A 27,506-nucleotide genomic window follows, 5' to 3' on the forward strand; every position below is an offset into this window, starting at 1 on the left:
GCACAACTTCACTCATCTCACACGCTAGTAAAGTAATGCTCAAAATTCTCCAATCCAGGCTTCAGCATTACGTGAACTGTGAACTTCCAGATGTTCAAGCTGGTTTTAGAAAAGGCAGAGGAACCAGAGATCAAATTGCCAACATTTGCTGGATCATCGAAAAAAGCAAGAGAGTTCCAGAAAAACATCTATTTCTGCTTTATTGACTATGCCAAAGCCTTTGACTACATGGATCACAATAAACTGTGGAAAATTCTGAAAGTGATGGGAATACCAGACCACCTGACCTGCCGCTTGAGAAGCCTACATGCAGGTCAGGAAGCAACAGTTAGAACTGGACATGGAACAACAGACTGGCTCCAAATAGGAAAACGAGTAAGTCAAGGCTGTATATTGTCACCCTGCTTATTTAACTTATATGCAGAGTACATCATGAGAAATGCTGGGCTGGAAGAAGCACAAGCTGGAATCAAGATTGCCGGGAGAAATATCAATAACCTCAGATAGGCAGATGACACCACCCTTATGGCAGAAAGTGAAGGAACTAAAAAGCCTCTTGATGAAAGTGAAAGAGGAGAGTAAAAAAGTTGGCTTAAAGCTCAACATTCAAAAAACGAAGATCATGGCATCTGGTCCCATCACGTCACAGGAAATAGATGGGGAAACAGTGGAAACAGTGGCAGACTTTATTTTTGAGGGCTCCAAAATCATTGTAGATGGTGATTGCAGCCATGTTATTAAAAGACACTTACTCCTTGGAAAGAAAGTTATAGCCAACCTAGAGAGCATATTCAAAAGCAGAGACATTACTTTGCCAACAAAGGTCCATCTAGTCAAGGCTATGGTTTTTCCAGTGGTCATGTACGGATGTGAGAGTTGGACTGTGAAGAAAGCTGAGCACTGAAGAATTGATGCTTTTGAACTGTGGTGTTGGAGAAGACTCTTGAGAATCCCTTGGACTGCAAGGAGATCCAACCAGTCCATTCTAAAGGAGATCAGTCCTGGGTGTTCTTTGGAAGGACTGATGCTAAAGCTGAAAACTCCAATACTTTGACCACCTCACGCGAAGAGCTGACTCGTTGGAAAAGACTCTGATGCTGGGAGGGATTGGGGGCAGGAGGAGAAGGGGACGACAGAGGATGAGATGGCTGGATGGCATCACCGACTCAATGGACATGAGTTTGAGTGAACTCCAGGAGTTGGCGATGGACAGGGAGGCCTGGCGTGCTGCAATTTATGGGGTTGCAAAGAGTAGGACATGACTGGGCAACTGAATTGAACTGAACATTAGATTAATTTTCCTAAAACACATTTTTCAATAAATCCCTGAGGATGGCTCCCCATCACCTAAAAGACAGAGGTGTAACTAGGAATGAACATAATGCAGCTCTGTCTTCCCTACTTATGGGAATCAGTCACTACAAACAGGTTCTCAAACTCCAGATAATGTTTCTGCTGCAGCACATGTCTCAGTCTTCCCTGTCCTTTATATACACTGGTCTAATTTCCCTCTTCCCTTTCCTTCTCTTAAATGAGTCAAATCTATTTTTCTATGCTTTACAGTCTTCCTTGCCTCAAAATTCTGTAGTCCACTGGCTTCTTTCTTCCTAACTAATGTATTTGTTTGAACCAATTAAGTTCTTTATCAAGTCTAACTTTCTAAATCTAATTCTGAGAGCTTTTTTCCTTACAAAGATCATCAGCTCCATGAAGGTCATGTCTTATTGGTCTCTGTGACCATTTTTGTGCTCTATGTTCTGGGAAATACCAAGGCAATCTTCACATACTTTCTGACTTGATTTTATCTATAAATAGACCATCATCTGGATTTCTTATAGAAGAGAGGGAAAAATAAACAACAGAAATCATCTATAATTCATTCTTTCTGGAAATGAGAAAAACCATAAGTATAGTTTAAAATTCGTCTCTCAAGGGGGGGCTTTCCAGTACTTTAATTCTTCTGCTGGGTTTAGAAAGTGACATGTCAGCAAATAGTCTGAAAATTTAGATTTAAAAATTTCTGCCCTCAACCCAAGTCTCAGGAATGAAACTCACACACACACTCACACAGAGTAAAGAATGTACCACCATCCTGTGAGTAGTTTAAGAAACAAACTTATTTTGAAACAAAACAATTCTTTCTTATCACATAAATTAACACGAGAATAACATTCCGGCTTAGATTCCCGACTTTAACCTTTATTCATTCAACTCTTGCTTACTGAATACCCACCCTATGCTAGGAGGTAGATAGGTTATCTCTTACAGTGCTGCTATGCAGGCACGGTAACAGGAAATTGCTATTCTCACCTCATGGGCACCAGTCCCAGCATTTCATCACGCCGCTTTTCTTTTTTCTTTAACTCTGATTCTGTCGACTTGAGCTTATCTGGAGCAAGCCTCAGCTTGGACTGCAAATCACTGATGACTTCTTGTAATTCAGCTTCTGTCTGAAAACCTCTCTGACAGACAGGGCAACACGACTGGTTTTCATCCGTCAGCTGAGTAATGAATTGGGAATAAACTGCTGTAGCTCCGGCCAACATGGCTATTTAAAAAACATATATATATATATATATATATATATTCTCAGTGAGATGCATATAAAATATGGTTTTAATATATTTCTATCCTTTTCTGTAAATACATGATAGTCTTCTTGCTTTATAAACACACTATGAAAGAAATAAAAATTCTGACATTTAAATCTTCTCAAGGGCACAATACATTCAGATTTATATATTTTCTGGTAACACAAAAAGTATAACAAAACTTATAAGAGAGTGTTATGTGCCAGACACTATTATCTTATTTACTCCTCCCCAACATCCTGAGGCAATTATGTCCTCAGGTAATGAATCTGAAGTATAAAAAGTTTTAATAATCTGTCCAAAGTCATAAAGCAAGTAGGTTGTAGAACCAGAACTGAAACTTGAGCCACCTGGCTCCAGCACCAAGTTTTTAAATCTCCCATCCTTAACAGCTACCTGTGAACAAAAATTCAAGAACATGAACATGCCCTGATAACATAAAGATGGTAACTTACCTCGTTGTTTTGACGATTTTTCAATTTCTTCTTTAAGTCTGTCCAAGTCACTTTCAAAATCCTGGCTGCCACAGACATCAAACAATTTGTCTTCATAGCTGGACAACTGCTCTTCCTTCCTTTTTAGCTCAATATTTATATGATTTTTATTTTGCTCAGCTGAAGCTAGTTCCTTGCTAAAATAAGAAAATAGATTACAATTTTAAAATATGAGAAATGAATTCAAAGTGTGAAGGCAGATACAAGATAAACTCTGCCAGAAAATAGCTACAAAAGTCTGCTGTGACCAGGTGCTTTTTTTTTCAGAAGTCATGGCAGCAGCCCACTACTGCCTGCACTCTACCCCTACAGTACACTGGCTCACCCTGGTCAGACACCGGCTCCCAGAAAAACGTGTACTGACCGAGTTCTGCTTGGTTTGAGGGGGATCATGGTCTTAGATCTTGCATTAAGAACCTTAGCAAGGAGAATATGCTTCACAGATCTACTGGAGGGAGATTAGAAAAAAGGAGAGCATTCACTTAACTCTGTGTGAACCCTTTCAAAACTGTACTTCCATTCCTCCAGCAAAAAATGTTCCCTTCGTTCCCTCTTTGTTGCTGTCATCCAATGAGTTGGCCAAAAGGTTCACTTGTTTTAAAGTAAAAATAAAAGACATTTTTCATTTTCACCAAGAACTTTACTGAACAATGTATTTACTGTTTTGTTCCACTACCTTCTGCCATTTTCTAGGCAACTCATAATTCCATCTTCCAAAAACTTTATCTATTTGAGCAAAGAACTAATTGTTCCAGGTGCCTTTTATGGTCTTCCAAAGAACTGAAATTTTTTCCATTAAGAGAATTTCAGTTGGTCTAATTTGCAGCTGTACTTGTTGGAATTGTTTGGTTTTTTGGAAAGAGTTAATAGTAGAGGACTCACTTCCAATCCCACCATATACACAATATCAGCTTCTTTGGATGAAGACTGGTCTTTGGTGTATGGCTGGTGGTGTTCACTTTCCTTGATCCATGATCTCTTCCATTCCACATTATTGTACAGTATCCCCTCTTCATTGCCTGTCACAATTTCTTTTAAAAATGGAACTTTTTGTTATGTTTAAGTAGTGAACTGCATGTGGAAATATGTTCAAGAAGGTTTTTTTCACTCAATTTATGTGGAAGCCAAACATCAAATTGATTAACACAACCAAGCTGGTGCACATGATTTTCAGAGCTCGATGTGGATATTTTAAGTATGTCAGCTACATCCCGTATGGCATAACACTGACTGTTTTCAACCAGAGTACCTTCACTATATATGGCACAAATCTTTTTTTGTGTTTCAGGTGCATTTTTACTTTTCTTGAAGTAACAAAGCATAATATGTGAAAATGTTGCTTTTCTCTTTCATCTTCAATTCTAAAATGGCTACACAAAATTCACCAAGTTGGGGACACTTTATTTATTTTAAAAAGCATGCTGAGGGGACAGCGTCATAATACAATCTAACAAAACTGCTCTGAATGAAGTTAAAGACAACTAGTGCTACCAGAGTCACCTTAGAGGAAAAACCGAACACACACCTTGGCCAAACCAATTTTTACAACCTGATCACTCATTCCCTCTCATTCATCAAAGACTTTGCTCACTAGTACAATTAATTTTCACTCCAACTCTTAAATATCATCCTAGCCAGCCTCCATGCCCATACAAATCAGGGGTCGATTTACAGGTTTTGATACATTAGGTAAGTCATGTAATCAATTTAATGTATCATATAATCAATTTAATGTATCATAGCATATTTTGAAAAACTGAACATACTATGTAGAATATATTGGAGTGGATTGAATGTAGTTAGTATTGGTACTATTTTAAGAAATCTGTTTCAAATAAATATGCATGAGTGCACACATGCCTCATCTTGATACTTTCCATTGTGAGTTGCAGTAAAAATTTGGAAAAAAAATAACATGCAGATGATGCTTTCACCATCCTAGCCATTGAGCACTGCTCATTAAGATCACTATTTTAACAGTACCACATACATTTGGGCTCCTCCTTGGAAGAATATTTTCTCAAGACAAACCAGACAACACTCCTCTCTTGCTCTCACCCTCACTCCCTGGGCATTTGGTTCTCTTGCTCCTCTTCCTCTGCTTGCCTACAGTTTAAATGTTGATGTTTTCCAGGAATTTGACTACAATTCTTTCTCTTCTCTTTGAATAACTCCAAGTTGACATGTACTACTGACGCCAATATCATTTGCAAAGTGACAACTTCCAATCTACTAAACCTCAAACTCTAATATCTTATTCCCTAACAGACATTTCCACAAGAAATACAAATTTAACATGGCCAAATTCACCATCTTCCTCAGAAATGTGTGGGATTTTTGACCCTCCTATCTAAACACCACTCAAGGTGATATTTCAAAAAAATTGATCACTTTTTTTAAACTGTGGAAAAAAACAAAATGTAACACCTTACCCATTTTAAATTGTATGGCATGGTGGTGTTAACTGTATGCACATTTTTGTGTAACAGATCTCTAAAGCTTTTTCATCTTATAAAACTGAACTCTTTACCCAATGAACAACACCACACCCCACCCCACCCTGCCGTCATCCTCTGGCTACTCTGAACCTCCAATATATATACTTTCTGTATCTAAGAGTTTGACAGCTTTGAATACTTCATTTAAGTGGAACCATGTAGTACTTTTTGTGACTAGTATACTTCACTTAACTTCACTTAATATCCTCAAAGTTCATCAACACACAGAAGGATTTCCTTCTTTTACAAAGATAAATATTCCATCATATATACACCAAATTTTATTTATCTATTCATCCATCAATAAGCATTCAGGTTGCTTCCACCTGTTGGCTATTGTGAATAATGCTGCAGTGAACATGGACTAAAAATATTTCCCTGAGATCATGTTTTCACTTGAATATATATCCACAAGTGGAACGGCTCAATCATCTGGTTATTCTTTTCCTAATTTTTGAAGAACCTCCAAGGTTTTCTATAGTAATTGCACCATTTTACATTCCCATGAATAGTGCACAGAGTTCCAATTTCTCAACATCCTCAACACCTGTTTTCTGGGTTTTTTAAAAACTTATTTTATTTAATTGAAGTATAGTTGATTTACAATGTGTTAGTGTTAGCTGCACAGCAAAGTGACTCTGTTATATACATATTACTCTTTCATTTTCTATTATAAGTTATTATAACACACTACTGTATTTCCTATTGTTTTGATAACTGTCACACTAACCGGTGTGGAGTGCTATACCACCATGGTTTTGATTTGCATTTCCTTAATGACTAGTGATTCTGAGTATCTTTTTATATGCTTGTTAGCTAGTTGTATATCTATTGGAGAAACTGCTCTTCAAGTCCTTTGACATTTTTTAATCTGGGTATTTGTTTTTTCATTACCAAATTGTAGGAGTTCTTTATATATTCTGGATATTAACCCCTAATCATACTGTTCATATTGTTCATGGAAAAGGCAAAAAGGTATGACACTGGAAGATGAGCCCATCAGGTTGGTAGGGGTCCAATATGCTATTGGGAAACAGTGAAGAAATAGCTCTAGAAAGAATGAAGAGGCTAGGTCAAAGTGGAAATGACGCTCAGTTGTGGATGTATCTGGTGGTAAAAGTAAAGTCTGATGCAGTAAAGAACAATACTGCATAGGAACCTGGAATGTTAGGTCCATGAATCAAGGTAAATTGGATGTGGTCAAGCAGGAGATGGCAAGAGTGAACATCGACACTTTAGGAAACAGTGAACTAAAATGGACAGGAATGAGCAAATTTAACTCAGATGACTATTATATCTACCACTGTGGGCAAGAATCCCTCAGAAGAGATGGAGCAGCCCTCAGAGTCAACAAGAGAGTCCAAAATGCAGTTGATGTTGGTGTTCAGTTGCTCAGTCGTATCTGACTCTTTGCAACTCCATGGACTGCAGCATGCCAGGCTTCCCTGTCCTTCACCATCTCCTGGAGTTTGCTCACACTCATGTCCATTGAGTTGGTGATGCCATCCGACCATCTTATCCTCTGTTGCCCCCTTCTCCTCATGCCCTCAATCTTTCCCAGCATCAGGGTCTTTTCCAATGAGTCAGCTCTTTGCATCAGTGCAGTACACGGATGCAATCTCAAAAACAACAGAATGATCTCGGTTTGTTTCCAAGGCAAACCATTCAAGATCACTGTAATCCAAGTCTGTGCCCAACCTCTAATGCCAAAGAAGGTGAAGTCGTACAGTTCTGTGAAGACCTACAAGACCTTCTAGAACTAAAACCAAAAAAAGATGTCCTTTTCTTCATAGGGGATTGGAATGCAAAACTAGGAAGTCAGGAGACACCTGGAGTAACAAGCCAAGTTTGGCCTTGGAGTACAAAATGAAGCAGGGCAAAAAATAATGGAGTTTTGCCTAGAGAATGCACTGGTCATAGCAAACACCATCTTCCAAGAACATAAGAGACGACTATACACATGGACATCACCAGATGGTCAATACCGAAATCAGATTGATTACATCCTTTGCAGCCGAAGATGGAGAAGCTCTATACAGTCAGCAAAAACAAGACCTGGAGCTGACTGTGACTCAGATCATGAACTCCTTATTGCAAAATTCAGAAAGCAGGGAAACCACTAGACAATTCAGGTATGACCTAAATCAAATCCCTTATGATTATACAGTGGAGACGATAAATAGATTCAAGAGATTAGATCTGGTGGACAGAGTCCCTGAAGAACTATGGATGGAGGTTCGTAACACTGCTAAATCACTTCAGTCATGTCCGACTCTGTGCGACCCTGTAGACGGCAGTCCACCAGGCTCCCCCGTCCCTGGGACTCTCCAGGCAAGAACACTGGAGTGGGTTGCCATCTCCTTTTCCAATGCATGAAAGTGAAAAGTGAAAGTGAAGTCACTCAGTCGTGTCCGACTCTTCGTGACCCCATGGACTGCAGCCCACCAGGCTCCCCCGTCCATGGGATTTTAACACTAGCAGTGACCAAAACTATCCCAAAGAACAAGAAATGCAAACAAGAAATGCAAGGAGGCAAAATGGTTGTCTGAAGAGGCCTTACATATAGCTGAGAAAAGAGAAAAGAAAGGCAAAGGAGAAAGGGAAAGATATTTCCAATTGAATGCAGAGTTCTAGAGAGTATCAAGGAGAGATAAGAAAGCCTTCTTAGGTGAACAATGCAATATATAAAAGGAAACAACTGAATGGGAAAAACTACAGATCTCTTAAAGGAAACCAGAGATACCAAGTGAACATTTCAGGCAAAGGTGGGTATAATAAAGGACAGAAACAGCAAGGTCCTAACAGAAACAGAAGAGGTGTCTAGAATACACAGAAGAACTACAAAAACAGGTCTTAATGATCCAGATAATCACGATGGTATGGTCACCTAGACAATGTATTAAAAAGCAGAGACATGACTTTGCCAACAAAGGTCCATACAGTCAAAACTGGTTTTTCCCTGGTGGCTCAGATAGTAAACAGTCTTCCTGCAACACAGGAGACCCAAGTTTAATTCATGGCTTGAGAAGATCCCCTGGAGAAGGGAATGACTACCCACTCCAGTATTCCTGCCTGGAGAATTCCAAGGACAGAGGAGCCTGGCAGGCTAGTCCATGGGGTCGCAAAGATTCAGACACAACTGATTGACTTTCATCATTTCATTTCATAGTTTTTCCAACAGTCATGTATGGGTGTGAGAGTTGGACCATAAAGAAGGATGAGTGCTGAAGAATTGATGCGTTCGAAATGTGGCGCTAGAGAAAACTCTTGAGAGTCCCTTGGACAGCAAGGAGATCAAACCAGTCAGTCCTAAAGGAAATCAACCTTGAATATTCATTGGAAGGACTGATGCTGAAACTGAAGCTCCAATACCCTGGCCACCTGATGCAAAGAGCAACTCACTGGAAGAGACCCTGATGCAGGGAAAGACTGAGTGCAGGAGGAGGGGGCAACAGAGGATGAGATGGTTGGATGGCATCACCAACTCCATGGACATGAGTTTTAGCAAAGTTCGGGAGATAGTGAAGGACAGGGAACCCCGGCATGCTGCAGTTCATGAGACTACAAAGAGCTGAACATGACTTAGTGACTGAACAACAACCCTAAACAGATATATCATTTGCAAATGTTTTCTCCCATTACGTGGATTGCCTTTGCCCTCTGTTGTGTAGCAGTTTTTAAGTATGATGTAGTCCCATCTGTCTAGCTTTGCTTCTGCTGCCTGTACTTTTGGGGTCATAACCAAGAAATCATTGCCAATTTCAACATAATGAAACTTGTCCCCACATTACCTTTTAGGAGTTTTGTATTTTCAAGTCTCACTTTTTACAGAGGAATATTTTAATTCTTTCTCTTAGTTATGCAAACTTTTAAGGAACAAGAAACTCAAATCACTGTTGCCATTTTACTTAATTTGTAAAATATAGGAGAATCAAATTCAATCAATAAGACATACCATTTCATGACAATAAATGATTTCAAAACAATTAAAAATGAAAGCATGACATAAGAGACTTCTATTACAACTTCAAATGTTATAACTACTTACTTCAACTTGGCAAGTCTGTCCCTGGTCTGATTAATTTCTTTTGATTTACTATGAAGCCAGTCTTCAAGCTGTTTTTTGTTGGGAAAATATCCTAACAACGAAGTTAATTCATCACTATGCCTATATTTTATTTTTCTGATTTGTTCATCTTTGTCAGCCTAAAGGGAAAAAAAAATCTTTTAAAAATAAAACTCAGTATCTCCACATTACATAAAGAATAAAACCAAATTTTATATTGATTACGGCTCTAGGCTTAAAAATAAAACTGAAAATGAAAGAAGAAAAAAAAAAATCATTTCTAATTTTGGCTGTGCTATGCAGCTTGTGGGATATCTCAATTGCCTCACCAAGGACTGAACCTGGACCATGGCAGTGAAACTACAAGTAATACTTGGCCACCAGGGAACTCTTGAAAATTTCTTACAGTATTAGAGGAAAGAATAACAGGTCTGATGACACAAAAATTAAAACTTCTGTACGTGTATGCTCAGTCTCTCAGGCATGTCTGACTCTTTGCAACTCCATGGACTTTAGCCTGCCAGGCTCCTCTGTCCATGGAAGTCTCCATGGAAGAACACTGGAATAGACTGCCATCCCTTCTCTAGGGGATCTTCCTGACCCAGGGATCGAACCTGAGTCTCTTGAGCCTCCTGCACTGGAAGGCAGATTCTTTACCACTGAGTCACTTGGGAAGATCAAAATTTCTGTATGATATATGATAAAAATTAATAGAAATGTACACATGTGTGTTTGTGTAAACACTTTTGTACTGCTATTTTTTGTAATTAGAGTACAGTTTTTAAGCCTGAAAGTTTATTTTATAGAGCATAAAGCTCACTTAACCCTTAAAATATAAAGCCAATACCAACTAAATACTTCATAGTGTAACAATTATGAATGTAAGATAAACTGTTTTAAATACCAGAGAGTATAATTAGAATAAAAAGAAAGGTCATACTTTGTCTTTGGTGAGCATCTCCATCTGGGTACGTGTTGCTGTATGATGGTTTAATTGCTCCATCTCCTGGTCCAGTTTACGCAGGGTCCTGTCTAGGTCTGCTTTCTCATTTTGAAGGCTTATTACTTCTGTTTTTAGAGTTTCTACATTGCTGTTTTTCTCAGCCTTGCTTAGCTCACGTTCCTTATTGATAATTCAAACAAATGAACAGGTTTATACGTTTTGGGTTAAAATGATGGCAGAGTGTATTAGAAATCAGCTACTCCTCAGAATGGTCAAGATATTAGTTTGATTTTATTCAACAACAGAAAAACAGAAGGAATAAACTTTTTAAGAAATATCTTACAAAGTTACCTTACTATAAGAGTAGAGACTTAGTAAATAAATCTACAAGAGTCCAACAGGAGTGAAAATGAAAATTAGTGCAAAATTAAGAAAAATATGCCTAAGTATACAGTTCAATGACTCTTCAGTCAATAATTAAGCATTTATCAAGGAAGTATGTAACTCACTACACATTGCCTAGCATACACAAAGTGTGATGTGGTCCCTGACCAGTATCTCTCCATCACAACAGAGCAATATTGTGATCAAGGGTTAAACTGACAAAAATATACGCCAACTATTAAGTTTGAGAGCAAAAAGAAACATTTAAATTATCAAGATGGGACCTAAACGGGGGATTTACCAAGTTTTAGGATGCTTATTTTGCTAACAGAGACGCGAGGGAAGGGAACAGATTAGGAATGGAGAAGAAATTTTGGAAATTCACGGAAGGAAGAAGCGGGCTAAGAAAGTTTCTACCACAGAAAAAGTGGTAGCATGGCAATAAATATATATCTAAACAATATTTAATCATAATATCTACAGTGTGTGGAACCTAGCGGGAAAATACTACTTTTTTTAAACTGAGACAAGTGGTTCTCAACTAAGGTACTCCTAAGAATCACCCAGTTCTGTTTTGAACACACATTTCCACATCCCACTCTTAAGAGACTTTTATTTGGAAGGTTTAAGATGTAAGCTTAAGTATTTTTTTTAAACTTTCCTTAGATGATTCTAATTTTCAGCACACCAGGTTTCAGGATTAGAGATGGGTGATTAAGACAAATAAATTCATTTTATAGGAGACTGATAGACAAGGTTGATATTTTTATTAAAATGCCATAATCTTAGGACCAGCAAAAGATAAAGTACTTCCAAATATCTTACACCTTAAAATTATTGGATTACACAGAGTATCTTACAGCTTTTGTGAGCTCCTGGTCCAGTTCAAGAATCCTGTCTGAAGAGCCTTCCAACTGCTGTAATTCGTACTTCACATTTTTCAGCTCATTCTGCTTCTTAGTTAGGATTTCTGACTTGAGCTCAATTATTCTTCCCAGTCCAGTTTTCTTATCCCTTATCTCATCTATTTGTTTTTGTTTCAGAGCCTCTTTTCGTGCAAAGTCATTCTAAATACACAGCAAGAAGCATAAGCATTAATTTTTCACAAAAAACACCACTAAGGAAAAGCTTCTTTGATGCAAAAGTAATATAATTTGAGGAAAATACAGAAAAACATAAAAAATGTAATGATGATCATTCAGAGATGATTATTAACTATGAGCAAACTTCGGCAAAATTAAAGAGAATTTTTACCTAAAATCAAATAAGAAACGTAGGTCTGTATTTCCTTTGTACTTTTACAATTATAAAGTTTACAAAATTTGTTTCCATAAAGGTTTTAATTTTACCTCATAGCTAATTTTAATGGATAACATTAATCCAAAAATATGACAAAATAAGATCCACCCAAAAATTAAAACAATTCAACTAGACAATGTGATACAAACAAAAGAAGATAACAGTATTTACCAACAGTTGACTGGCAGTTTCTGCTTCCTTTTCCTGCCTCTCTCTCACAAGCTTGTGAAAATTTTTTATCTGTCTTTCACTGAATGGTCCAAGCTCAAAGCCATCCAATTCTAGCTGTGTTGCCAGAGACTGAATTAATGAATCTCTAGCTTGCATATGTTCCTGATGACGATCTGCTTGTAGTTGTAGACGGCCTTTAAAAAACATAATCATAGTAATTCTTTTATCAGTTGATTTTTTTAAAAAAATTAAAATAATTGTACATTACATGCAATTGTAAAAAAAATAATAGAACAAGATCTCTTATATCCTTTGCTCAGTTTTCCCAATGGTAACTATATTATTGAGATACAGTAAGAAATCCATATTTGGTTTTGTCCTTGGTTATTGATAGTGAAGTGAAGTGAAGTCGTGTCTGACTCTTTGCGACCCCATGGACTGTAGCCTACGAGGCTCCTCCGTCTGTGGGATTCTCCAGGCAAGAGTACTGGAGTGGGTTGCCATTTTCTTCTCCAGGAGATCTTCCCAACCCAGGGATTGAACCTGGGTCTCCTGCATTGCAGGCAGACACTTTACCATCTGAACCAGCTCCAAAAACTCTTAGAATTTCCCAGTGATAGGGGTGAGAAGAGTATCTTTGGTTATTCATTGTAAGCCCTTTTCAACTTTACCTGAGTTTATTCTAATGAGGTGACCCTTGGAGGATGGGATGTGGTCATCAGAGGAACCAACTATGTGATTAGAGAATCCAAAGTTTCAATATCCACCCCTCCCATTTCTGGGGCGGGGCTGAAGTCTGAGTTCAATCACCAATGGGCAATGACTTAATCCATCAGGCCTACTTAATGCAACTTATAAAAACCCTAAGCAATGACACCCAAAGAGCTTCCATTGAGGTGCTAGGCAAGTTGCACATGTGGAGAAGGCATGGAAGCTCAATGTCCCTCTCACATATCTTGCCCTATGCATCTCTTCCATCTGTTTGTTCCTGAGCTCTATTCTTAATAACCTGGTAATAGTGTTTCCCTGAGTTCTAGGAAGAGTTATAGAAAATTACTGAACCTGAGAAAGGAGTTGTGGAAACCTCTGATTTATACAGCCAGTTGGTCAGAAGTACAGGTGCTAGACAACCTGGGACTTGGGAGTGGCATCTGAAGTAAATTGAGGGACAGTTTCATGGGACTGAGTCCTTAATCTGTGGGGTCTGTGCTAATTTCGGACCAGGAATGTCAGAAATGAATGAAATTACAGGACACCTGGTATCCACTGATAACTGGAAAATTGTTTGGTGTGGAAAAACCTACACATCTGATGTCAGAACTGTTGTTGAGTAGAAAAACAATGTTCTCTTTTAGTAATTCTGAAAAACTAGAGTATATCACTATAAGGATAATGAGACTATTACAATCCATCAATCTTTTATTTTCCCAGTTTAAATTGTATCTCTGTGTATAAGTTTATATGATTTTATCAGCTGTGTTGGTTCTTACATTCACCATGACAGTCAAGATATTGAACAGTTCAAGTACCACAAGAACCCCTCTTCTTTGTTTTAAAACCATAACCAGAGCTTCCCTAGTGACTCAGTGCTAGAGAATCAGCCTGCCAATGCAGGAGACATGGGTTTGATCCCTGACCTGGGAAGACCCCCATATGCTGTGGAGCAACTAAGCCTGTGTGCCACAACTACTGGGCCAGTTCTCTAGAGCCCGGGAACCACAACAACTGAGCCCACATGTCCTGGAGCCTGTGCTCTACAATAAGAGAAGCCACCTCAATGAGAAGCCCAGGCACCACAACTAGAGAGTAGTCCCCACTCTCTGCAACCACAGAAAAGCCTGTGCAGCAATGAGGACCCAGCACAGCCAAAAATGAATAAATAAATAAATAAAATTATAAAACCATCATCATGCTAACCCTCCTCCCATTCTTCCTCCTACTGGGTAACCCTGGCAATCACTAATCTACTCTAGATTTCTAAAATTTTAGTATTTCAAAATGTCACATAAAATGGAAACATATGATATATAATCTTTTGAGATTGACTTTTTTCACATGGCATACTTCCCTAGAGATTCATCATTCATACAGAAAATGCATATTATTATAATACAGAAAAAAAACAAGTAAACACTGTCCTACCCTGTTCCACAAGTAGTTCTGATTTTTCTTGATTGAGAAGCCTAGATTCTTTATTTAATTTTTCCAGTTCACGCTGACAGTCTACCAATCTCCTTTCTTTCTCCCTTACTGTTCTCTGGTGATTGTGATATAAATCATTTAGCTGCTCATCAGACCCTTGAAAAACCTGTGTAGAACCAAAATAAAGTATAACAAGGTATCACACTGAGGTACAAAATATGAACCAGAGCTTATTCAATATCCGTCCTTTTAACATAAACACGGAAGAACCACAAACATCAAGATTTCTATGTTTGGAAAATGGGTGACAAAATGGGATCAAATGAGGTTCATTACAATAATCTCAAAATTCTGAAGTAGAACAAAATTCCACCACCACAAACCTTTTCCATTTTCTGTTCCAGTTCACTATTATCTTTTTCCATTTGCTTCTTTCGGCTTTCCAAAGCTTTAATTTCATTGTCGAGTCTCATTATTTTAGAGAGATTTTGTTCAATTTCTTTTAGACGATTCTGAAAATAAACACCCTGAATAAGTAAAATTCACTACAGTTTACACTGCAAATAACTGAAGATAAATAATATGTCCCAGGGCCAGTCACTTAGTCACACTGCTATTAAGACAGCACAGAGAAACTGAGGATTTTAGACATTAAGTAACTCATGCAACTCCTTATAGCTCATAAAGAAAAGAAGGAAATAAACTCCCTTCTAACGCCAAAGCCCATGCCCTACCTTCAACACCTCTCACAAAAGTCATTCACTCACTGGGTAACTGGAGTCACATTATGTAAAGTACCACATTTTAAGAACTTAATCCTTAAAAGGCTAACTATTTATTAAAAAAGAAATTAGAACTATTGAGTGGACTAGAAACTCATGCTGCATCACAAGTGAAATGTGACAAATGATCTCAGTTGCCTGCTTCTAGCAACAGCTGGCTGCCTCACCTCCTAGGAATATGGGTGACCTGGCTCAGAAAATTCCCTCCTTGGATGATGCTGGGGATATTCTTCTGGTGTTTTCCTCTACAATTCTAAGGCTGACCAATTTCTCTTCTAAGATACCTTTTAAACTAACTTATTACAGGTATCAACTGTAAGCTTTCATACCTGTACCAAAACACATCCTCAACTTCAGTGTCATTTACTAAATTATACTAAGGTGGCTCAGCTGGTAAAGAATCTGCCTGCAATGCAGGAGACCTGGGTTCAATCCCTGGGTTGGGAAGATCCCCTGGAAAAGGGAACGGCTACCAACTCCAGTATTCCAGTATTCTGGCCTGGAGAAGTACATGGACTGTGTAGTCCATGGGGTCGAAAAGAATTGGCGACTTTCACTTCACTAATGCCATATCTTATGATTTATGTATTAGTAGGTAATGTTATCATCATAGAAACGTTGTTCACTTTGTTCACCAACGCTTCCCTAGCACATGTAACAAGTGTTTAGTATGTTAGCTGAATGAGAGATTAAAAAACAATAATCAGTAACAGTTATAGTTATCAGCAATTGAAGACTTGCTATATTGCAGACACTTTACTAAGTGCTGCTATATATTCCCTCTAATCATTATGACACCTCAGGCAAAGTGGGTTCAGTTCCAGACCACTGCAATAAAGTGATTATTGAAATAAAGTTAAGTCACACAAATCTTTTGGCTTCACAGTGCATATAGAAGTTGTTTACACTACCATGTAGAAGTGTGCAATAGTATTACGTCTTAAAAGAAAACAATGTTCATATTTTGATCTGTTCCCATGAATCATGAATATTCTTAATGGCATCTAGAATGGTAAATCCTTTCCAGAAGGTTTTCAATTTACCCAGAGCCATCATTGGAATTACTGTCTATGGGCAACTACAGCCTTATGAAATGTATTTCTTAAAAAGACATGAAAATGAAAAATGACTTCTTGATCCATGAGCTACAGAATAGATGCTATGTTAGCAGACATGAAATCATAAATCTCATTGTACATCTCCATCAGCACTCTTGGCTGACCAGATACATGGTTGATGAGCAAAATTACGGAAATTTTGAAAAATAAATTTTTTTTCTGAGCAGTAGATCTCAACAATGGGTTTAAAATATTCACTGAACCATGTTGTGAATAGATACATTGTCATCCAGGTTGCTCCATTTATAGAACACAGGCATAGTAGGTTTAGCATAATTTTTAAGGGCTCTTAAGATTTTCAGAATGGTCAATGAGTACTGGCTTCCGCTTAAAAGTCACATGCTATGTTAGTCCCTAACAACAGTCAGCCTGACCTTTGAAGCTTTCAGGCCAGGCATTGACTTTTCCTCTCTAGCCATGAAAGTCCTAGATGGTATTTTCTTTCAGTATAAGGCTGTTTCATCTACAGTGAAAATCTACTGTACAATGAAGCCAACTTCACTCATGGTCTGAGCTACGTCTTCTATATAACTTGTAGCTTCTCTATGAGCATTTGCTGCTTTACCTTGCACTCTGAAGTCTTGGGAGACAGCATCTTTCCTTAAACCTTAAGAACCTCTGGCTACTTTCAAACCTTTCTTCTGCAGCGTCCTTACCTCTCTCAGCCTTCACAGAATTGAAGAGAGTTAGGACCTGGCTCTGGATGAGGCTTTCACTTAAGGGAATGTTGTGGCTGGTTTGATCTTCTATCCAGACCACTAAACTCTCCACATCAGCAATAATGCTGTTTCACTTTTTTATCATTTATGAGTTCACTGGAGTAACACTTTTATTTCCTTCAAGAACTTTTGCCTTTGCATTCACAAGCTGGCTAACCACTTGACATATGAGACCCAGCTTTTGGCCTGTGATGGCTTTTGATATGCCTTCCTCACCGACCTTAATCATTTCTAGCTTTTGATTTAAAGTGAGAGATGTATGACTATTCCTGTCTCTTAAAGATGTGAGAGGCCCTTACAGGGTTAATAACTGGTCTAATTTCAATAATGGGTGTCTCAGAAGAAGAGGGAGAAAAGGGAATCGACAGTTGGTAGAGTAGTAAGAACACCTACAACATTTGTCGATTAAATGTGCTGTCTTAAAAAAAGAAATTTAATGAAGTACAACAATAAAATTTGCTGTCTTATATGGGTGTGGTTTGTGGCACCCCAAAACAATTACAGTAGTAACACCAAAGATCATTGATTACAAAATACCATAATAATGTAACAATGAAAAGGCTTGAAATATTGCAAGAATTACCAAAATGTGACACAGAGACACAAAGTGAGCAAATGGCGTTGGTGATACAGTGGTGAGCACAGCTGTCTTCCAAAATGAGCAAATGCTGTTGGAAAAATGACACCAACACACTTGCCTGACATAGAGTTACTACAAAAAAAAATCAATCAATAAAAAAAAAGCAGTTATCTACAAAGCACAATAAAGCAAAGTGTGCCTGTACATGCCAAGTACAGCAGGAGACTCAGGACTTGTAGAGAGTCCCATACTTAAAAATGGGAGATGACACTGGGAGGCAAGGTGGTATAACAATTAGGACTATAGGCTCTGGGAGTTGGAATGACTGGACATCTATGTAAAGAAGTAAATCTCAACCTCACCTCATACTGTATTAAAAAATTAACCTGAAATATACTTAAATATAAGAACTCAGACTATAAAACTTCAAGAAGAAAATTTTTGTGACCTTGGGTCAGGCAAAGATTTCTTAGATAGGAAACATAAAGCAAAAACTATAAGAAAATGTTAATTTTGATGAAGTAAAAATCTCCTTGGAAGAAAAGCTATGATCAACCTAGACAGCACATTAAAAAGCACAGACACTTTGCTGATAAAGTCCATATAGTCAAAGCTATGGTTTTTCCAGCAGTCATGTATGGATGTGAGAGCTGGACCATAGAGAAGGATGAGCACCAAAGAACTGATGCTTTTCAACTGTGGTGCTAGAAAAGACTCTTGAAGTCCTTTGGACAGCAATATGAAATCAGTCAGTCCTAAAGGAAATCAACCCTGAATATTCACTGGAAGGACTGATGCTGAAGTTGAAGCTCCAATACTTTGGTCACCTGAGAAGAGCCCACTCACTGGAGAAGAGCCGACTCACTGGAAAAGACCCTGATGCTGGGAAAGGCTGAGGGCAAAAGGAGATGAGGGCGACAGAGGATGAGATGGTTGGATGGCATCACCAACTCAATGGACATTAATGTGAGCAAACTATGGGAGATAGTGAAGGACAGGGAAGCCTGTCATCCTGCAGTCTGTGGGGTCGCAAAAAGTCAGACAGGACTAAGTGACTGAACAACAACAGCAGCAATCAGACATTATTTTAATGGCTAAAATAAAAAACAGTAACACTAAGTGCTGATAAGGATGAAGCACAACTACACTCTTAAACATTGTTGTGGGACTACCAAAGTGACACTCTGAAAAATAGTTTGGCAACTAAGGTAAAACACACACTTAATATATAACTTAACAACCCACTTTGAGGGAGTTACCCAAGAGAAATGAAATCCTATCTCCAAATAAAGACCTCTACACAGAAGTTTATAGTAGTTTTATTTGTAATAGCTAAAAGCTGTTAACAACCTAACATCTACCAACAAGAGAACAGATGAACAAACTGCAATATATCCTTAAAATGGAATATCCTCAGCAATAAAAAGGAATGAACTACTCAAACATGCAACAACACAGATAGATTTTAAAGCATTACGCTAATAGTCAGACACAAAGGCTACATAATGCACGATTCCACTGATGTGGCATTCTGGAAAAGGCCAAAACACAAAACAAATTAGTGACTACCAAAGGCTGGGAATGGAGGTAGCAGACTGACTACAAACAGACTTGAAAGAACTTCTGGGGGTGATGGAAAGTTTCCATATATTGACCGTACTAGTAGCAGTAATACTCCTACTAGTATGTATTACCGTAGCATACAGCAATACTGCTACTGTATGCGTTTGTCCAAACTCATCAAATAGTAATTTCAAAAGTGTGGATTTTATTAAAAGTAAATTATATTTTGATAAATCTGACCAAAGGAGAAAAGTATGGGTTTGGGAATCAGAGAGGCCTGGAATTAAATCCTAGGTTTACCCCTTACTTCCAGTATGAATACCTGTTTTTCTTGTCTGAAAAACTTCACAGGGTTACCACGGGGCTTGTATAATATGTTTTAAAGCATTCTGATCAGTGACTGGGCATACAGAAAGTCCTTCATGAATGTGATCATTCATATCAATTGTGGGGAAAAAACTATTCAGAAAATATATTGAGCAGTCTAACAAGAAGAACTGGATTAATTCTTAATGGCAATAAACAGGAATACCCCTGTTACTGTAAAAGAGGAGTTTCTACTTCTCAGAAACTTGTCGGCTTCCATCAGTGTTTTCACTGTGCTGTGGCAGCATTAACATTATCTTGGCTGGGGCTTCCCTAGTGGCTCAGTGAAGTCTGCCTGCCAATGTACGAGGTGTGGGTTTGATCCCTGGGTCAGGAAGATCCTTTGGAAATGGAAATGACAACTCACTCTAGTATTCTTGCCTAGGAAATATCATGGGCAGAGGAGCTTGGTGGGCTACAGTCCAAAGGGCTGCAAAAGAGTTAGACACAATCTAACGACTAGACAACAACAAGAAGGATTCTTTATATACTCCAGATAAAAGTTCCTTGTCACATATGTAACTTGCAAATATTTTCTCCCATTCTGTGTGTGGTCTTTTTGCATTGTTGATGGTATAGTTTGCTGAACAAAAGTTTTTTGTTTTGATGAAGTCCCATTTACTATTTTCTTTTCATTTCTCAATTGTGCCACAATCACCATCTTCAAGCTCTTAAAGAACCTATGTTTAAACTATATCATTCACATTGCTACAGCTCTTCATTTTACTTCTTTGTAATCCTAACTATCTTTCAAAATATATTCTGTATTTCTCTAACTAGACTATTAGATCATTAAAAACAAAGTCTAAGTCTTTGGCTTCCCTATCCTCAAGAGAACAGGGCTTCAAAATCAATACAGACAGTGACTGCAGCCACGAAATTAAAAGACACTTGCTCCCTGGAAGAATAGCTATGTCAAACCTAGACAGTGTTTTAAAGCAGAGATATCACTTTGCCAACAAACGTCTGTATAGTCAAAGCTATGGTTTTTCTAGTAGTCACGTATGTCTGTGAGAGTTGGTCTATAAAGAAGGCTGAGCACCGAAAAATGTATGCTTTCAAACTGTGGTGCTGGAGAAGACTCTTTAGAGTCCTTTGAACAGCAAGAAGATTAAATCAGTCAATCCTAAAGGAAATCAACCCTGAATATTCATTGGAAGGACTGATGTTGAAACTGAAGTTCCAATACTTTGGCCACCTGATGCAAAGATCTGACTCATGGGAAAAAACCCTGATGCTGGGGAAAATTGAGGACAAGAGAACAAGGGGGTGACAGAGGATGAGATGACTAGATGGTATCACTGACTCAACGGACATGAGCTTGAGCAAACTCAGGGAGATAGTGATGGACAGAGAAGCCTGGCATGCTGCAGTTTATGGGGTTAAAAGAGTTGGACATGACTTAGCGACTGATCAACAACAACAATCCTCAAGAGTACCTAGCACAGTGTTATGCACAAAAGAATAAATACTCACTAAAGGATGCATTCATGTCAATAGGCACTGGGACAGAAAACCAAGCTATTTTCAGATTACAATTCAAATATCTATACCAGTATTTATAAGAGAGTTTTAAAAAACCAAATAATTAAAAAAAAATTTTTTTTTTAACTTTCCTCTATCTGCTACTTTAAAAAGCCACTTAAAAAACTGTTTTTTTAGACCAGTAATACCTTAAATGGGAAGGACACTACTGTTGTTCTCTTTGCACCTGTAGCTCCAAACATAGTATTCCCTGACCCACTGGAAACACTTAATGAATGCTTGTGAAACGAGTGAATGGGATTCTGTTAAAGTCTTGCTTACAAATCACAGAATTTAGAAATCTAACTCATTTGTAAATACATCAACATGCTACACATCAATTTCAAATTTTGCACAATGTCGAGAACATCCTACAAATTATAAAAACTGCAAAGAAAGACCTGTTAATTAAAAAATAATCTCTTTTGGACTTCCTTGGTGGTAGAGTGGTTGGGAATTCACCTGCCAATGCAGGGGACATGTTCAATCTCTGGTCCAGGAAGATCCCACATGCCATAGAGCAACTAAGCCCACACACCACAACTACAGAGCCTATGGTCCAGGGCCTGAGAGGCTCAACTACCGAGCCCACAGCACAACTCCTGAAGCCTACCCGCCCCAGAGCCCACAGCCACCAGCTACTGAACCTGCATGCTGAACCACTGAAGCCCATGCACCTCCAGCCTGTGCTCCGCAACGAGAGAAGTGACTGCAGTGAGAAGCCTGTGCGCTGCAACAAAAAGCAGCCCTTGCTCACAGCAACTAGAGAGAGCCTGCATGCAGCAACAAAGACTCAGTGCAACCGTAAATAAATAAATGATTAAAAAAATAATCTTAAGAATACAGAACTGTAAGGATGAGTCATTACACCGTTAAAAACTAGTGACATGACTCATTAATACGATACTACAAATTTGTTTACCTTCAGATGCAAGATCTTCAGGCAACTTTAGGACTATCTTAACATAGACCTAAGACATAACCATAACATATAGTCTCTGATCATTTTTTTCAAGAAATATACACACCATTCACAGAAAAATAAGTACTTTTAGGGTAAGAGATAGATAAATGGTGACCTTCTCCTCAGCATACAAGAGATCAAATTACCTTCAATGGATCAAGTTCATTCTCATAGGATTTGACAATTTCCCTCGAGGATGTTAACTGGGCTTCTTTACTAGTAATCTGATCACGAATTTCACAAGCTTTTTCTTTGTTTTGCTTCAGATATTTTAGTTCTGTTTGACATTCTTTTACTTTCTGACCTTGTGTCTGCCGTACCTGCCGAAGTGTTTCCAAGGCTTTTATGTACCTTTGAAGATATTAAATAAAAATCAAATTTCTTGGTAAGCATACTATAGTATATTCAAACAATGGATATTATGCAATCATTAAGATAACATTTACAAAGAGTTTTTAATAACTCAGAAAATGCTTATGACATAACAGTAAGTACAAATGTTACATATATTCTGTCAACCAAGTGAATAACGATGCAAAGAAAGAAAACTGAAAGGAAATATGCCTGCTGGTTTCCACTGGATAAGTGGTATAATTGCTTGACTTTCTGTTTAGAAATAGAAGCATCCAAATGGCAATTCTGGCTCAATAACTTAATGGACTACAAAATCTAATTACAGGTTACAAACCTTGTTGCTGAAAAAATCTCATCAAACTTTTGCTTCAAAGCCTTTCCTTCACTTAAAGGCCAATTAGATTCTTCTTGGTGACAGAAAATGACATTATTTAGCACAGATTTGGAAACCCCAAGAGAACTTATCATCTCTCGGTCAATTTCTGCACACTTGGAGCTGAGACTGACCTTTTCACCATGCCTGCAGAAAAGGAAAATCAAGAATTTATGTAAAATGGCATCTAGTCTGTTAATTAATTCTTCATGCCCGTACTTACAAAAAAGCCAAAAAAATCCCCCTCATCCATCCCCAGTGGATGGCCTTCTATACTAAAAAGTACAACTCTCAAATGTTTCAGTACGTAAAAGTGAAATGAAAAAGTATGTAAAACAGGATGGTAGCGAACAGGTGCTAGAATTGTTTTTTTATGTAGTTGGAAAACATTTATAGGTAATACATAAAGGAAAATAAACTATCTTCTATCCTCAAAATTTTCAAATACAGAAAATAAGAGACTCAAAAGAATAAAACATAATGATACACAGTAGACAGGCAAAGGTACTTAAAAAAATATTGATACTGTGCTGATTAGATAAGGGACTGTTTAGTAAAAGACACAATAAAAAGAGTATAAAGGCAAACCTTAGTGATGCCCATCCAAATAAATCCTAGGAAGATTCTTAATCAACAGACCTAAGTTCTAGGGTCACAAGAACAAAACAATCAAAACAGAATTGCCTCAGGGCCTTTTAAATAAGCTCCCTATTTCATTACACCTGGGGCCAGGAGCATCCCTAGCCTTGGATTCCAAGTGGTTTCTCAGTACCTTTCTTCAGAAGGGTAAACTGACCATTTTCCTTCAAACCTTCTGTCTTGTATACAGTCAGTAGAGGTAATGTCTGTCTTTACTGTCATTTCTGTATGTATTCTGAAAATGTTACACTGAATGTACTGAAAATGTTTTGTAGGGGGACAGAATGGACAAAGACAGATCAGGACATTGTAGGCGGCTTTCTAACAGGGAGCCAAGGGGGAAAGGATTATGAGCTTGGTTTTGAATACATTGAAACTGAGGTTTCTTTGGAAGAACTGGTAGAAAATGAAAGAGACAGCTCGGTACATGGGTCTGGAATCAGAGGTCTACTCTAGAGACATTCACGTATGAGTCACCTACAAATACATATGAATATGTTAGGTAGTTAGAATAGGAAACAGGAGTCCAAAATGGCGGTGGCTAAAAGACAAGGAAGGGAAAAGCCCGTGAAAATAGAACAAAGGAAGGTCAAAGAAAGGTCAGAGGACCACAGTGAGGACTTCAGGTAGAACAAACAGCACTCCTGGCTAGCCCAATTTGCATAGGGCAGGCCCAGGGGAGGGAAAAACACATAAAAAGAGGGGCCAAAGGGCGCTCTCTCTCTCCCTCTCCTGCGCACTGGCATGCTCCCCCACTCTCTTCTCTTCATGTCTTTGGGTCAGCATGCCCTCACACCTCGAGGATTCTCTTGCTATTTTCTAAATAAAGTAGAGCTGTAACAATGATTTGCCTAAGAGCTATAACACAGTCTGTCCAAGACCCGAGAGCCGTGACACGCAGAGGGTTTTAATGTCCGTCATTCCAAATCTTTGTTGTGATGAGACAGAACTGAGGAGCATACACACTCGCCTGACAAATATGTACAAATAAAATGAAAAAGAATGAGAATGTAGAACAAAAACAGGAGAGGATCTAAGAGCCTATGGAACTCCAAACAACTGACTGGGTAGGATGTGAGTGAGGGAGAGAAACAGGCAAAAATATTGTGTTATAAAACAGAAGTACTGAGTTATACACAGACCCTCCAGGATAGTTATATTCTAATTCCTGGAATTTTTAAATGCGTTAGTTTACATGGCTAAGTGGACTGTTCCTCATCTGACTTTATTTTTGGAAATTGATGTTAAGTGTATTTTATTACAATTTTAAACATTTTAAAATATTTTCAAATTACTCATAATAAACTTCACATATTAAAACTGTACAATGTCTTTTACTTTTGAAATATGCATATAATACTTTGATTTTAAGCCAGTGAGATCCGATTTGGCTAAACTACAGAACTATAAGTTTGCACTGTTTTAAGCCATTAAGTTTGTGATTTGTTGTAGCAATCACAGAAAACTAATACACGAGTCCCAATGATACATTAAGCATTTTATGTCCTTTACTTCAACCCCTAACATCTTTCTAAGATATCTACAGTGATAACGAAGCCATATTTTACAAATTAAAAAATAGACTCACTGCAAGGTCTATCTGGTAAAGTAAAGTGAAGTGAAGTCGCTCAGTCGTGTCCGACTCTTTGTGATCCCATGGACTGTAGTCTACCAGGCCTCTGTGTCCATGGGATTCTCCAGGCAAGAGTACTGGAGTGGGTTGCCATTTCCTTCTCCAGGGGTATCTTCCTGACCCAGGGATCAAACCCAGGTCTCCTGCATTGCAGGCAGACTCTTCACCCTCTGAGCCACCAGGGAAGCCCAATAGCATTATTCTAATACAGAGGTTGTGACCGTTGTAACTGTTTCAATACAAGAATGGGGCAAGAGAAGGAGTCAGGAGGAAGTGAAGAAATGGAGATAGTGAGTACCAATAACTCTTCTGAAAAAAAACCGACCATAAAGGGGAAGATGAAGACAGACTGTAACTGAAGTGAAACGAAACCTGAGCTTGCAGGCGAGACCTGAGTGTGTTTAAAAGCCACCTTCTCTAGCACATAATAGGTGCTACACATTATTGGTTAACAGATTATTTAATTAGTTTAACAAATTAATAAATGAAAGGGATAAGATGATAAATAATTTGCTCAATAAGGATAAGGCTTTGAACTCAGGGCAGCCTAATTTCAACATCCAAACCCATTACAAGATGATACCTGCCCTTAACAGAATGACAACAGCTGAAAGGGACAATATGCTTTCCTACCTGTCTGCTTACCTCATCTTTCCCTATAGACATGATTACTACCACTTTTCAGTCATTCAATCTATATTTGAGTGATTATGCACCTTGAATTCAGCAACTATCCATAAATTTACTCAAAGGAATGGACCATTATTACTAAATCTTTAATGCGATCACTCTGTTTAACTGATAAATAGTGAGAGAGTCATTTCCTAGGTAGGTTGATAGGGAGTCTAGGGGTCCCCAAGGAGAGAGGGGTCTGGAATTCTCAAGGAGGAAGAAAGGACAAACTTTTTTTCTTTCTCCACATTCCTTAGGATTATATAACAATAATGTATCCTGCCTAAGGACAGTCTTTGGATTCAACCTTCTGTTATCTTAAAATGTTAATTATGGGAGTAGACCTGGTCTTTACAAGGATGTATTTTGCCTGAGGACAGTATTATCTTAAAATGTAAATTATGGGAGTAGGTCTGATGAGGTTATTACAACTTCAAGATATTCTTTGGATTATATAACTTCATTGCTAACACTAGCAAGCGGGCACTCTTTCTGCCCCCTTCTGATGCCTATGTCAGAAGCTTTCTCTATCTCCTTTATACTTTAATAAAACTTTATTACACAAAAGCTCTGAGCGATCAAGTCTCGTCTCTGGCCCCGGATTGAATTCTTCTCCTCCGGGGGCCGAGAATCCCGGTGTATTCACGTGATTCAACAACAACCTTTCAAGAGTATCAAATAAAAAATTAAATGATGATAGTGGATAAGGCTGTGCAGGTGTAGAGATAGGATGAAACTACTTTCTGCTCAGTTGTGCTAAGAAACTAAAACAGGTTTAAAGGTAAAGTCTGTTAAAAAATTAATAAGTTCCATTTTGAGTAGATTAAAAAACCAGACTGCAAATCTTTTGGTGTTTTTTTTTTTTCCCCAAGCAAACCTTGTACCAGGATTTTGGTCCAAATTGTGTATTCTATTAACCCATATGAGTGTATTTCTGTAAGCATAGTTACGTTGAAATACTTTTAAAAAGAAAGAAAATAGTAAGTCCCCTTAAAATAAACTTAAAATGTAGAATAAAAACATACAGGTTTGTAGACCGAAAGACAAAAAGGATCAGACGTTCAAATATAAAATAAACACCTACTTTGTTCTAGTAATGACTCCTTCCAAGGTTTTAAATTCTGTCTTTTTGCTTTTTTGAGTACAAAGCATAGATCTCTGCACAGCCACAAGTTCTCCATTGACATCACGAAACTGTAGACGAATCTGGGCTCTAACATCTGTTTCTTGAGCAACCTTTGAAGGTAAAAAGAGGAAAATCATGCTACCTTAATACTTCAGACTATACTATAAAGCTACAGTAATCAAAACAGTACATAATGACACAAACACAAACTTACAGATCAAGTGAACAGGCTAGAAAGATCAGAAATAAACCCACGTACCAATGGTCAATTGACCTACAACAATGGAGGCAAGAATATATGATGGAGAAAAGGCAGTCTCTTCAATAAGTGGTACTGGGAAAATTGGTGTGTGACATGTGAAAGAATGAGATTAGAACATTCTCTAATACCATACACAAAAATGAACTCAAAATGGATCAAAGACCTAACTGTATGTTTGGATACTATAATACTCTTCGAGGAAAACTGTTGCAGAACAATCTTTGACATAAATCGCAGCAGTAT

At 38.0% G+C, this 27,506-nt stretch overlaps 1 protein-coding gene and 1 pseudogene across 2 annotated transcripts in view; both read right to left on the reverse strand.

The window, feature by feature from the left end:
- RAD50 (RAD50 double strand break repair protein) overlaps positions 1 to 27,506 on the reverse strand; it is a 108,135-nt gene that overhangs the window by 45,759 nt on the left and 34,870 nt on the right. For both annotated transcript variants that reach the window (XM_055547873.1, XM_055547866.1), the window contains 11 exons: positions 26,960 to 27,111; positions 22,893 to 23,078; positions 22,351 to 22,555; positions 14,972 to 15,100; positions 14,589 to 14,754; positions 12,447 to 12,640; positions 11,837 to 12,043; positions 10,590 to 10,772; positions 9,632 to 9,789; positions 3,047 to 3,222; positions 2,311 to 2,548 (listed from right to left, as the gene is read on the reverse strand). In XM_055547873.1, coding sequence (XP_055403848.1) covers positions 2,311 to 2,548; positions 3,047 to 3,222; positions 9,632 to 9,789; positions 10,590 to 10,772; positions 11,837 to 12,043; positions 12,447 to 12,640; positions 14,589 to 14,754; positions 14,972 to 15,100; positions 22,351 to 22,555; positions 22,893 to 23,078; positions 26,960 to 27,111 — 1,994 coding nt within the window. The remainder of the gene's footprint in view (positions 1 to 2,310; positions 2,549 to 3,046; positions 3,223 to 9,631; positions 9,790 to 10,589; positions 10,773 to 11,836; positions 12,044 to 12,446; positions 12,641 to 14,588; positions 14,755 to 14,971; positions 15,101 to 22,350; positions 22,556 to 22,892; positions 23,079 to 26,959; positions 27,112 to 27,506) is intronic.
- Positions 16,020 to 18,154, reverse strand: LOC129641245 (tigger transposable element-derived protein 1-like; annotated as a pseudogene).

This window comes from Bubalus kerabau, chromosome 1 (genome assembly GCF_029407905.1).
Source record: "Bubalus kerabau isolate K-KA32 ecotype Philippines breed swamp buffalo chromosome 1, PCC_UOA_SB_1v2, whole genome shotgun sequence".
In the NCBI taxonomy this organism is placed as follows: Eukaryota; Metazoa; Chordata; class Mammalia; order Artiodactyla; family Bovidae; genus Bubalus; species Bubalus kerabau.